The sequence below is a fragment of the Squalius cephalus genome (genome assembly GCF_949319135.1).
Source record: "Squalius cephalus genome assembly, chromosome: 11".
Taxonomy (NCBI): Eukaryota; Metazoa; Chordata; class Actinopteri; order Cypriniformes; family Leuciscidae; genus Squalius; species Squalius cephalus.
The window spans coordinates 17235245-17248111 of record NC_137132.1 but is presented as its reverse complement, the minus strand read 5'-3'; the positions used below and the strand labels follow the sequence as shown (position 1 = coordinate 17248111).

At 34.9% G+C, this 12867-nt stretch overlaps 1 protein-coding gene across 2 annotated transcripts in view; it reads right to left on the bottom strand.

Annotated features, from left to right (window-relative positions):
• Positions 1 to 12867, bottom strand: part of gosr1 (golgi SNAP receptor complex member 1) — a 34587-nt gene that overhangs the window by 8563 nt on the left and 13157 nt on the right. For both annotated transcript variants that reach the window (XR_013822846.1, XM_079886964.1), the window contains exon 7: positions 24 to 53. Coding sequence is in view for 1 of the 2 variants with exons in the window: in XM_079886964.1 (XP_079743090.1) it covers positions 24 to 53 (30 nt within the window). In the remaining variant the exon portion in view is untranslated. The remainder of the gene's footprint in view (positions 1 to 23; positions 54 to 12867) is intronic.

Here is a 12867-nt window from a genome sequence, read left to right as displayed (position 1 = left end):
TATTTTTATAAAGTTAGACTTACCTTATTGTGTCATCAATAAGTCGATCTGAGCTGCAAGGAGACAAAAAGAAAGGGGGAAAAAGACATTTAGACAATGATAATTAGGTGAATTACTGGAGCCCTCGTTCATCTTTGAGAGTCAGGGTGAAAGAATCAATCAATGGCAAACATGCAGTGAATGCTGATCAGAACTTCACATGAACACCAGAAGTATTTTCTTTAACAAATACGATGATGAAGGATTTAACAAGCATTACATTAAAAAACTACAATCAGTATTGTCAATTGTCTACATACAATCACTACAAGGCTAAAAATATGAGGACCCTTAAAGACCACATCCATATGTCTTTGAACATTTATTTTCTAAACCATGGCCATGTATAGAATTTTAAGATATTCATCAAGATATTGATTCCAAATGGTGAAATAAATTGATTTATTTTTTGTCAATGCAGTTACTGCTCGGAAAAGACAAGTATGTCGGGTGTGAATGAAATTATCTTCCAGGAACAATTCTTCAATCTTGCATTACTATCTATACTGGAATGTCTCATACCCCCACCACAGCCATTTTTCTCCCAGAAAAGGAGCTGCAAGCCTTCAGGGTGGGAATGAAATTCTATGCTTGCTCAAAATCACATCCTCCGTCAATTTAGATGACAAAGTCTGAGGGCCAGCGAGACCTCAGGGGAAAGTTAGTCCTCAATTCCCAGACAAATGATTTTCGGTGTGACAGAGAGCTCCAATTTTGATTACACGAGCAAAAATGAGATTGCAAATTCTTGCTTTGAAGCCTGTAAACTCCCTCTCTCTGTCTGTATGGTTTGAGAAATCTGGCAAATACAAACAGTAGCTAGGAGAATAGAGTCTAATGGTCCATATGCTGTTCAGCCGCACCACTGCAAAACAGGACTCTGTCTTCACACACACATGAACATGTATCTTGGTATCTTGTAAAATGCTTTGAAGGTGCAGCAAAACTGATGTGAGAAGCTCCATTCTATCAAACAGCTGTCGACTTAAGAGCTTATGAATTCTTATGAATGAAGCCTTTGAATAAAAAGCCAAACCTGCATCGGCAAAGATAAAGAATGTGAGTTCCCGAAAAGACTAATCAGTATGAATTGTCCCAGTGGGTGCTAATGATGCTGATTTTGCACAGTTTAGATTGCAATTAGCAGGGCAAATATTAAGCATCCTGCATGTGGGATTTGACCAAACAGATTCCTTTATTCATGATCTGCATTTCATCCTGATAAATAATTAATAAGGCCTCCTTCAGACTCATTAATCTTCATCATCTGCATCAGACATTTATCCACTTGGTTGCCTAAAAAAGAAAATTTAATTTAAAGGAAATAAATCAGTTGAAACTGAAGATTAAAGTTAGTGAGAGGACAATGCAGAGTCTGAAGTTCTCAACAAAAACTTCTAGCACATGTAGTCTTGTCTCCCCATTAAGCCTCATCCATTCTGAACTCAACAGCAGGGCTATTAGTTCAATTACATTAGCTAGTATTACACATGACTGCCAGTCTGAAAATTACAGTGATACAATTTAGTTCTGTAAAGCTTTCAGCAGAGCACATCTAGACCTGGTTTGCTGGCACACACATCTGGACTCTGGGAAGTATTTTATTATGCACATGAAATTCCAATTGCCTAAAAACCGAAAGTTTAGAAGATGTAGGCTATACTACTACCATTCAAAAGTTTGTGGTCGGTAAGATATTTTAATATTTAAGCTCAGAGCAGCTCCGATCACAGTAAATGCTGCTCCACACAAAATGTTATGATTTACATGCATGGGGCACATCTCAAACTCTATCTAATCTAATAATTTCATCAGATTTGCAATGTAATAATTTATTAACCTACGCTAACACAGGAGAATACAAGCGTTTCTAAATATGCAAACTGTACATCGCGATTTCAAACTAAAAAGTTTAAACCCTCGCTCTGAGTTTTGCTGCATGGTTTGATATTCGCATATTCTTGTTCAAGAAATTCCAGTGGCTGTAGCATTTCTATCATAAAGAAGAGGCCAAATAATAAAGATTACGTAAACATTTGAATGGCCAATATTAAACAAGGATTTACTCTGCTGTAAAGTGTAACAACACCAGGCCATTGCTGCCCTCTGCAGGCATTTTTTATAAATGTAATGTAATGTACATAAGTTAATCGTTTACATTATGTATATTATATTATGTATTTCAACAGTGTTGTTTAATAAAACCATATGATTACTTGCTTATTTGAACCAAAAAATATTGCCTCATTGTTATCATAAATGTATTTTAAGTAATTTTAAAGGCTACTGTTTGCTTGGATATTTTTTGTGGTAATAAAAATAGACCCGATTACTCGATTGTCAAAATAGTTGACCGATTACTCAATTACCAAAATAATCATTGACAGCCTCTTAGTCTCTTACGCTCACCATGGCTGCTGCAGTTATTTGATCAAAAATACAGTAAAAAATGTTTTATTTTCTCTATGTTTCTATTTTATTATGTTCAAATGTAATATATCCCTGTGTCACATGATCCTTCAGAAATCATTTTAATATGCTGATTTGGTGCTCAAGAAACAGTTCTTATTTTTATCAATGTTGAAAACTGCTTAATATTTTAAGCTTAACTCTTAATGTTATAGTGCAACTTAATTTTTTTTTAATGTAAATTGTAATACATTTTTCAGGATCTCTGATGAATAGAAAGTTCAAAAGAACAGCATTTATAGAAATCTTGTAACACTATAAATGCCTTTACTGTGACTTTTCAATTTAATCCTTGCTGAATAAAAATATTAGCTATATATATATTAGGGCTGTCAAACGATTAATCGCGATTAATCGCATCCAAAATAAAAGTTTGTGTTTACATAATTTATGTCTGTGTACGGAGTATAATTATTTTCTATATATAAATACACACACATGCATATATATATTTAAGAAAATGTGTTATTTATATATAAAATATTTATATATAATATAAATTATATATAATATAAATATATATACACAGTATATACATGCAAATATTTCTTAAATATATACATGTATGTGGGTGTATTTATATATAGAAAATAATTATACACCGTACACACACACATGTATTATGTAAAAACAAACTTTTATTTTGGATGCGATTAATCGCGATTAATCGTTTGACAGCCCTAATGTATATATATATATATATATATATATATATATATATATATATATATATATATATATTACTGAGCCCAAACTTTTGAACAGTAGTGTGTGCTATTCCAAAAACAAAGTTAAAATGTTTTACTATTTAGCTCAGAAATCATATACTGAACAGAGTTGTTTGGCAATGAAGATTTACCCACAACAGTACCCCCCACCCCCTTTCAACAGAGAAATACACAAGAGATGTGTAAAAGGCTTGGTGTGTAGACCTATTCCACAGCGCACAATAACAAACCCCTACAGACACACACACACACACACACACACACACACACACACACACACACACACGCCATACCGCACAGCCCCCTTGAGGCTCGTGTTTCAAGAAGTGCTCATTGCAAACCATGTACTCAGCATTTTATTCGCCAATTAAGATTGATACTTAGAATGTTTCTGAGAAAAGAAGAAAAAACAAAACAAATTAGCTAAGTCACTAAATCATTGTCTCCATAGTGAAATTATGAATTCAAATATGAACAAATCTGATCAGATATGACTATCGTTGGGGAAAGCACCTGTTTACAATAAAATGAAATGTGAGTGCGTTAGATTGCACAACATAATTTGACCAGAACTTGAACATCGCAGAAAAGGTCAAAAATAAATAAATAATTAAATGAAATCAGATGTTGTTACCAATAACCGTCAGTGAGCTGACACACATTCCAGCCTTCCCTCACTCACTCGTTTCGCACCGGAAGAATATTGTTGCTGTTACAGGGCCTGAATTTCGGCAAGGTATTGCGCATATTGTGCTTAATTTTACTCAATACCACAGATTTGGTGCTCACAGCCTCACACCCAAAAAGCACGCATATAAAGCCATCTTGAATTCGTTTACGCTAAAAATAAAGTGACAGCAGCCTAATATACATGCTGCCAAATTATGAGATATTCAAAAAATCTATATGCCAGTTTTTCTCTATGGTATCAATGTCAAAATTGTGGCCAGTGAAAATACTGAGTGGCTAGTAACTTTGGAAAACCACTAGCTACAGTGGATGGTAAGTAAAAAAGTTAATGTCAAGCCCTGGTTATGATGACTTAAGTGATTGTAAACAGTTAAGAAAGAAAACGTGTGTAACAGTATATTGGATTCATGCATTAGGCCTTAAAGTGATAGCAGCTTTATAAATAAGCCTGCTGCCGTCTGTGTCATTAATGTTAATCAAACAACAAAATAAAATCGCTCACTGATCATGACTGAATAACTTTTGTAACTTTAATAAGGATTAATTTATATTTTATTTAAAAAAAGAAAACTATGCCCTGTTATTTTACATTTGATTTCAATTTCTGTACCTAAAATTTCATTTGTATTTATTTGTGCTATTGCTAATTTGTTTATTTGTTCTTATTTTATTACTGACTGTTTACATTAGTTTACTGTTTATATTAGTCTATTTTTGTTAAAACCGGTGAAAGTTACTTGTGTAAGTGTTCTAAAAGGGCTGCTGATTTTGTAAAAAAAAAAAAAAAAAAAAAAAAAGGAAAAAAAGGGTTTTGCAAAAAGACTAAATAATACATTTGTTTAATAAATATGTTAGAATAAATATGTTTAATATCTAGGCTAAAGGTTTGAAAGCTGGGAATCGATAAGCAGATTCGGAATAGCCAAAATTCAAACGATACCCAAACCTAGTTACCAACAAATATTTTAACTTCAGTTTTGCTTTGCCTGAGCTGACATCCAATTGTCCTGGAACAATGCTAACCTTTAACCTAAAACTAAAATTTATTGTAAATTAATCTTTGAATCTATTCAACATTAATATATGCAAACACATGCAGCACACCACTTGTGTACTGACACACAACCTTTAAGGGCAAGCCATTTTTCTGAGCTGCTTAATGGGTTCAGGCATAATATTGATGTATTTAAATTAGTGTTGGAAATGTGCATAAATAACACAGCCTAAGCTTTAACACCAACTACAGTTAGGATCTACAATTCATGATAAAAAAAATAAAATAATAGTTTAACTAATAAGGAAATAATATAACAAATATTATTAACAAATAAGGAAAAACAAAATATAAAAATTACAGAATATTTTGCGTATCGCAATAAAAAAAAAATCATGAGGCTGCCATGTCTAGCATATATGTGAATGTGAAAAAAATAGTCTTAGAAAATAGAAAGCAAAAATGTTGTTAGAGTTAATAATAAGGACTTTCCGTTTCTGTGAAGCAGTTTAAACTTATTTTCTTGAATTAATGGATTTAAAAATTTTGGTTTATGATCCATTTGTGTCATCACTAGTCAAAAAGAATTCAAATATAAATAAATATTCAAAGAACTCGACACATTTATTAAAAAATAATAGCAAAATATGTTAAAAAATTCAAATTCTGTCTTCAAGTACTTGCACTCAAGTTGTTCCAAACCTGTGAACTATCCATTTAAGTTCAAACTGATTCCCTGATTGACTTAATGCATGTTATTAATCTCCAACTCTAAAATAACCTTTTTACTAATTTATATACAGAGGCTGGAAGATGTCTCTATCAAAAAACACTCATGGATGGAGCCGTGGATAGCTGAAAGAGTTCATGGGATGACTGTTGGTTTTACCCTTCTGTCACCGGGCTCGTGCTATAAAATGCGCATTGCTGTATCTGGGGAGGGGTGTCAAGGTCCAATTCTCGCTGTGTTTTTATAGGCCGAGACAAGCTCAAGCTGAAGGATTTACTGTAGTTCTTTATCGTCTCAGAAGCAGATAAGAAAGATGTCAGGGTCTGGTGTAATGTATGAGACACAAAAGCTCCACTGGTAGAGAAAACTATCCCAAAGGCCCCGTTTACACCTGGTATAAAGATGCGTATTGGTCGATCGGATCTTGGTCAATTTGGTCGAGGGAGACACATTCTTGTTTACACCTGGTATTTTAATCCATCTCGTTCACTTCCAGCCACTTCTGTCCTGATTTCTTCGAGGGGAGGGTTTCTCAGATCTTTGGATCTAATGGACAAAATAAGCTTGCGCAATTTGCATATGTACGCGTCTGGAGACGACGGAAAAACATACGGAGAGCATCAGCTTTTTTTTTCTGCTCTGACAGCCACAACAAATGTTTTACACCACGTTCACACCTGTATTTAGCGGCGTCCACTTGTGATCAACCAAAACACATCTTAATACCCCAGGGCCTAAATCTGTTTTTGCAGTCATTACTAGATTCATTTGCATGAAGCTAATTTAAAACCATTCACTGCCCTTTTACCTCTCCCAGTATATTGTCACGTTCAGCCTCAATGTTTTCTGCTAAACTTTTAACTTATAGCTAAGGACAATAATTTTGTTTCTCATTGAACTGCATATCTGGCACCCACACTGAAGCAATCTAGTAATGCGTCCTGTTCCAGCTACAACACCAGTCAAAAGTTTGGACACAGTGACTCATTCTTTATTGGTAGCAAGACATCATTACTATTGATCTGAATTTTTTTTTTTTATCTCGAACTACTCCAACCCAAAAGTTTTGGCACATAACTGCACTGTTTGTGTTGTGGACATGAAAGATAGCATCATGTTTTTTTTTGGATAGTTTTGTAGTTTTCAAATGACACGCCACTCACATTTCCTTCTGTTCTGTATCTGTGTCTATTTTCCACAATTTAGAATAACAATAAATTAATCAAAACTAAAAAAAATAACAAATGAAAATATGTGAGTTACAGGGACCAAAAACTGTTAATCAAAATCAATTTATTATTACTATTATTCATCAATTGTAAAATATAGAATGATATTAAATGAATAATAATAAAAAAATGTTACTACATTTTAAATGTTTGGGGTCAGAAAATGTTTGTAAAGAAATTAATACTTTTATTCAACAAGTACACTTAATTCATGTACATAAAGTGTATATAATAATAATAATAATAATAATACTAATAATAAATGCTGTTCTTTTGAACTTTCTATGCATTAAAGAATCCTATAGAAAAAAAAATATCATGGCTTTCACAAAAATATCAAGCAGCACAAATGTTTTTAACATTGATAATCATAAGAAATGCTTTTGAGCACCAAATCATCATATGTCATGACGACAAAACCAGTCACATGGGTACATTTTATGAAATTGAGATTTATACATCGTCTGAAAGCTGAATAAATAAGCTCTCATTGATGTATGGTTTGTTAGGATAGGACAATACTTGGTTGAGATACAACTATATGAAAATCTGGAATCTGAGGGTGCAAAAAAAAAAAAAAAAAATTGAGAAAATCACCTTTAAAGTTGTTTATGTTCGCGATTGTCCTGCAATCACTCACAAAAATAAAATGTTTTATATATTTACAGTAGGAAATTTACAAAATATCTTCATGGAACATGATCTTTACTTAATATCCAAATGATTTTTGGCATAAAAGAAAAATTGATAATTTTGACCCATTCAATGTATTGTTGGCTATTGCCACAAATATACCCGTGCGACTTATGACTGGTTAAAAGAAACAGTTAAATTTTAAATTTGAATCCCCTTTCACAATATTATTGTTTTTTATTATATTAGCAAATAAATGCAGCCTTGGTGAGCAAAAGAGAGTTCTTTAAATAAAAATAAAAAACATTGAAAAAAAAAATTGATCCTAAACATTTTAACAGCAGAGTATGTACAACCTATATCTCTCTACAAAATGAATTTCAAGCATTTAAGATCAGACCTGCAAACTCCTCAGACTAAAAAAGGTGACAGTGTCGGCAGGGTGGGGGTGGGGGGTGGGGGGGGGGGGGGGGGTATGGCATGTTTTTTTTTGATACATGCCATGGGATTAATCAATGCATGCTGATGAATAATGTATACTAATAATAATAATAATTAATCTGCATACCCTAGTTTTGCACTGATGTAAAAAGACTGACAGTGACACAATAAGACCTCATGTTAGCAAAATGTTTTAATCTTTTAACTCTTAAAAAAAAAAAAAACTATTAAAAAAAACATGTATGTTCTTTAATGTTTGATTATAATTTTACGGTCTTCACATAGGGATGGGAATTGATAAGATTTTATCAATAATAATGCCACTGACGATTCTGCTTATCGATCCAATTCTTTATCGATTCTCTTATCGATTCTTGATAGCACTGTGTGGAAAAATGTAGTCATATGCTCTTTTTTTTAAAAAAACAAGTGGTTTTATTTATTTTAAAGTTTAAGCTTGAGTTAGCAAACTGTACTTTTTTATATAATTTATGTAATAAATATAACCTTATTGTAAAGTGTTACTGATTAGTTACACCGATTCAGACGTCACCTGAGTTCACAGAGAGAGCAACACAGCGCCTAGTTTGGAGACGGTGAAGTCGTTTACACAGAGAGTGCGCGCGCGCGACCGGCTCTCTCTCTGCTCATTCTTTCAGTTAAACATACGCCCTGTCACAAACGCAGCCGTTCATCTACATTACTCACCGATCAAATAAGACTTTGGCGGGACAAAAAATCACTTTGGTGGGCGCTAAAATGCAGGAAAATTCATGCGTGAGTTTCCATTAGACTCGCACGGTAGCCAGGCGTCTCATCAAATGCGAGCTCAGCCTCAGTTGAGTGACGCTGTGTGCTTCAAGATTCTGACAAGTGCTAAGATTCCAATTGGCCAAGAGAAAAAGTGCTAAGATTCCGATTGGCCCAGAGAAATGTCAATTATAAGAATTATCCAATAATGTTTCGCAATTCTAGCCTGCATGGCAGTTACTGTGAGAAACAATATACCCCCCCCCCCCCTCCAAAAAAAACTCTCCGGTTCTACGCGATTCACGTAAATGACCCAATTGACCAAGAAAACGGCGATTGTCGCCGAAAAGCGACAAGTTTGCAGGTATGTAAGATGCATAGATCAAAGGCTTTTGAAGATCATGAGAAGAAAAATTCTAGTGAGTCCAAGCTTTTGACTGGTAGTGTACTACCATTGAATGCACAGCTTGTGATTACAGGGCAGACGGTAGGGTGATGAACTCCTGGATCCAGAACGGATACCCCATGGCCCACTTACTTGAAGCTGACAGCTGCTGCCACTGAATCCATTTTATGGCATGGAAAGAGGTGGGAAGTCCCGCCCTTTAAAGACCTGCTCTTAAAACCTGGAGCTAGGCACTGGACATTTAAATTGGCTTTAAAATTGGGAACTGTACTTAAATGAGTCCTAGTAATCAGTCAAGAAGCCAACCTCTCTCTTTTTCCCTGAAACTAGCAGACAGAGTAATCTTGCTGGCTCATCAGAAAAGCTGCCTTCATTGTTATGGCCGACCTATGCAAGGAAAGATTTATACCCCAGCTCCACAGAGATGACAAGAGGAGAGTGAGAAAGACGTCTGCCCCAAGCTGGTGAGCTCCATCTGCTGGATCCTTCACTCATGGAAATACAGGTGGAGAGGTTACTTTGATAGATAATGATATGATAATGAGCTAAAAGAGAGAGCACATCAATCAGTAACATTTTTGCCAAACAATTTGTGTTACCATGTCTGGTTTGGTTGTACCTATCCAATGATTTCAGCATGACATTTGAGTTTTCCAGCACCACAGAGAACAGTAAGTAAACGCTGTGTGCTCAATGATGGAACTACAAATGCTTTTGGCACAAGCTTCTTATTGCTGTGCTTTGTTCTCAGCATCAGTTCACAGTGTTTTAGACTTAAGACTCAAGGTCCTTTGCTCTTTGCTAAACTACTTTTATCATTTGTACTTGGATCTGTTTTATTGTTTTTGGTGGAAGAGCCATCATGTTGAGAGAGTGAGAGAGAAAAAGTCTCTTCTCTAGATGAGCTAATGGACTGTAGCTGTACGGGCGCAACTCAAATGCATTTCCAATGCAATAAATAAATGGACATCTTGGAAACCCTACAATGCTCGGATCCCAAGTGTCCACCTCAAGTACAATAACAATTTCATACAATATGATAACAGCTTTCAAAATGGAATCAAGGGATTCAAAGGGATAATGTAATTGTATTTAAAAATCTTAAGAAGTCAGCAGAGAACAGATCAGCAACCAATGGACCGTACAGGAGGGTAAATGCTTGCACACAAGCCAAAACAAAGAGAGAGAGGAATATTATGATAAGTATTTTAGATTACACTTTAGTTTAAGGTGTCCTTGTTTCAGTGTAATTACACATACTGAGTGATATTTATTAACAACATGTACTAGGGACACACCAAAACCACTTTTTCCAGAACGAGTCCAATACGGATCCTTTCTACTTGCTGATATTTAGAGCCACTCCAGCTGGGCTCAATTCTTACTGTGCGTTCACACCTCCGCCGGTGAGAACGGCAAAATTCGCTCTCGCCGCCCTGCCAACAACGCCGTAGAAAGATGCGGGGGCGCTTTGATGTAGATTGAATTACTTCGAAGAATAGTCTTCACTTCATAAATTAAATATAGATTAATCCTTATTAAATTTACAAAAGTTCAAGATTCAGTCAAAAGCAGTGGGTGATTTTCTGTCTTTTGTAATTAGATTAAGGACAAAGACAACAGTAGATTTATTTTGCTGCTGTCACTTCAAGAGCTGCACGTGTCTGCACGTGCATCCTTCTCTGATATCTCCATTACCAGTCGGTGTTTGATTGTCTGCATGGAGCATTTTAATGTGTACGAGTACAAGAGCGCAGTATCGGGCCTACCAACTTTTATTAAGCTGTCTATCTTAGAAATGTCAGGGATCCAAATGAACATGTAACCATGTGCCAAATGTGAGTTAACCACTTTTTAAATAGTAAACCAATCTGCTTTTGAGTCTCAAAACAACCCTTTGAAAATAATAGAATGTATGACTTCTATGTGTGTGTGTATATTTTTTATATATAGGGCTGGTTTAAAAATGTATTTCTCAATTTTAATCGATTCTCATTTTTATGAACTGATAACGATTCTTAAATCCCAAGAATCAATCTTTTAGTCTATCCTTTTTTTCAGTTGATGAATGAACAGAACATTGCATCATGACTCCCATCCAATAAATGTGAAATAGGCTTTGTGCTTTGTTACTTCTGATATGAAACAAAGCCTCAGTTTTCGAATTCTGTCAATTTAAAAAAATATAGAAAAAAAAAAATGGGTCGCATAACGTCACATTTTCCTCAGAAAAGCCATTCAATGTCTCTAATTTAATACTAATTCAACTCATTAGTTAGAAAAAGTTTAATGTATGTTTCAATAAATCCGTCATGTTTTCATGCCAACCACCATTATAATGTTTATATTTAAAAGTAGAAACATGTCATTAAAGTTTTATTATTATAACTTTATTATTATAAAAAACTCTTTGTGTGTAATTTAAACGCAATATACAAAATTGCCTATACAAATCAGTTAATTTTAAACTTTAATATTATACTAATGTATCAACTGGGGTTCCCTGTATAGTTTACAGCTTTAGTTGAGAAATTTTCCCTGAGGAAACGTGCCATGTACCTGAAAGGCCCCAGTTGATCGATATTGAATCAAATCTAATCGCAAACTATTGAATCGAAATAGAATTTAATTGTGAATTTTGAGTAAACGCCCAGCCCCATTACACATATTTTAATAGTATTAATTGTTCTAACAGTATGTACTGTTTTAATAGTATTAATTATAGTATAATACTTACAAATGGACATAGTGATTACTATATAAAATAAAAATGGCACTGATTACTAATATAAAATAAAAATGGCACTTCATGCCAAAAAGTTAGCAAAGACACATGCAAATTAAATTCTGAATATGACTTTCAAAGACTCGTTAACCTGCTGGCTGCATCTGATATGAGTGGAGATGGGCCAAAACTCACACAGGCATGACTGCGGAGTCCTTCTGTCTCCACACACACAATACACACACAAAAGAGCTGTGAGTGAAAATCAAGCCTCCCTGATTGCCCTGTGTTCCCGAGAAACAAATGTGCGCAGCGCTATATATTATATATAAATATTTTTTTTACATCTGTAAGATGTTTTAATGCACACTAATTGCATAAATGTACATACTGTATAGAACATAAAAACTGGTTGTGCACATACCAATCTCTTTTCTTTACTGTTAAAGGGACACTTCCCCCATTTACATTAAGCTTTGTATCATTAGAAACCCAGTCATATTTTTGAATGGTCTTGCATTATTCCCTCATACTCCCCTGAGACGGGAGAAATACGGATTTCCTGCTTATAATGATGTAAAAATCGTCATTTTGCGTCATTCTAAGCAGGAAGTCCCATATCTTTGTAGAGAGGTTGAGACTACAAACACTTGTTCCTCATTTTTCCAGGGGGTGGGACGCGGACTGAACATCCCGGTACTAGAGATGCGCGGATGGGCTATTATTTCATCCGCAACCGCATCACAAAACTCATCATCCGTCCGCCATCCATCCGCACCAACGTTTTTGACCAATTTTCAAAACCGCACCCGCCCGCCATCCGCTGATTGGTGTATACTTACATTTTTCATTTGATTGGTTCAACCGCCCGCCACCCGCTCGAATTTAATACAAATATTATTTTTCGTCAAGTCATCCGCCCGATCCGCGGTTTATCCACGGCTGTAACCGCCAACCGTGCATCTCTACCCGGTACCATGCAATAATTCACCATTTCGAAAGAAATACAAACGAGGAGTAATTCACTAATGAG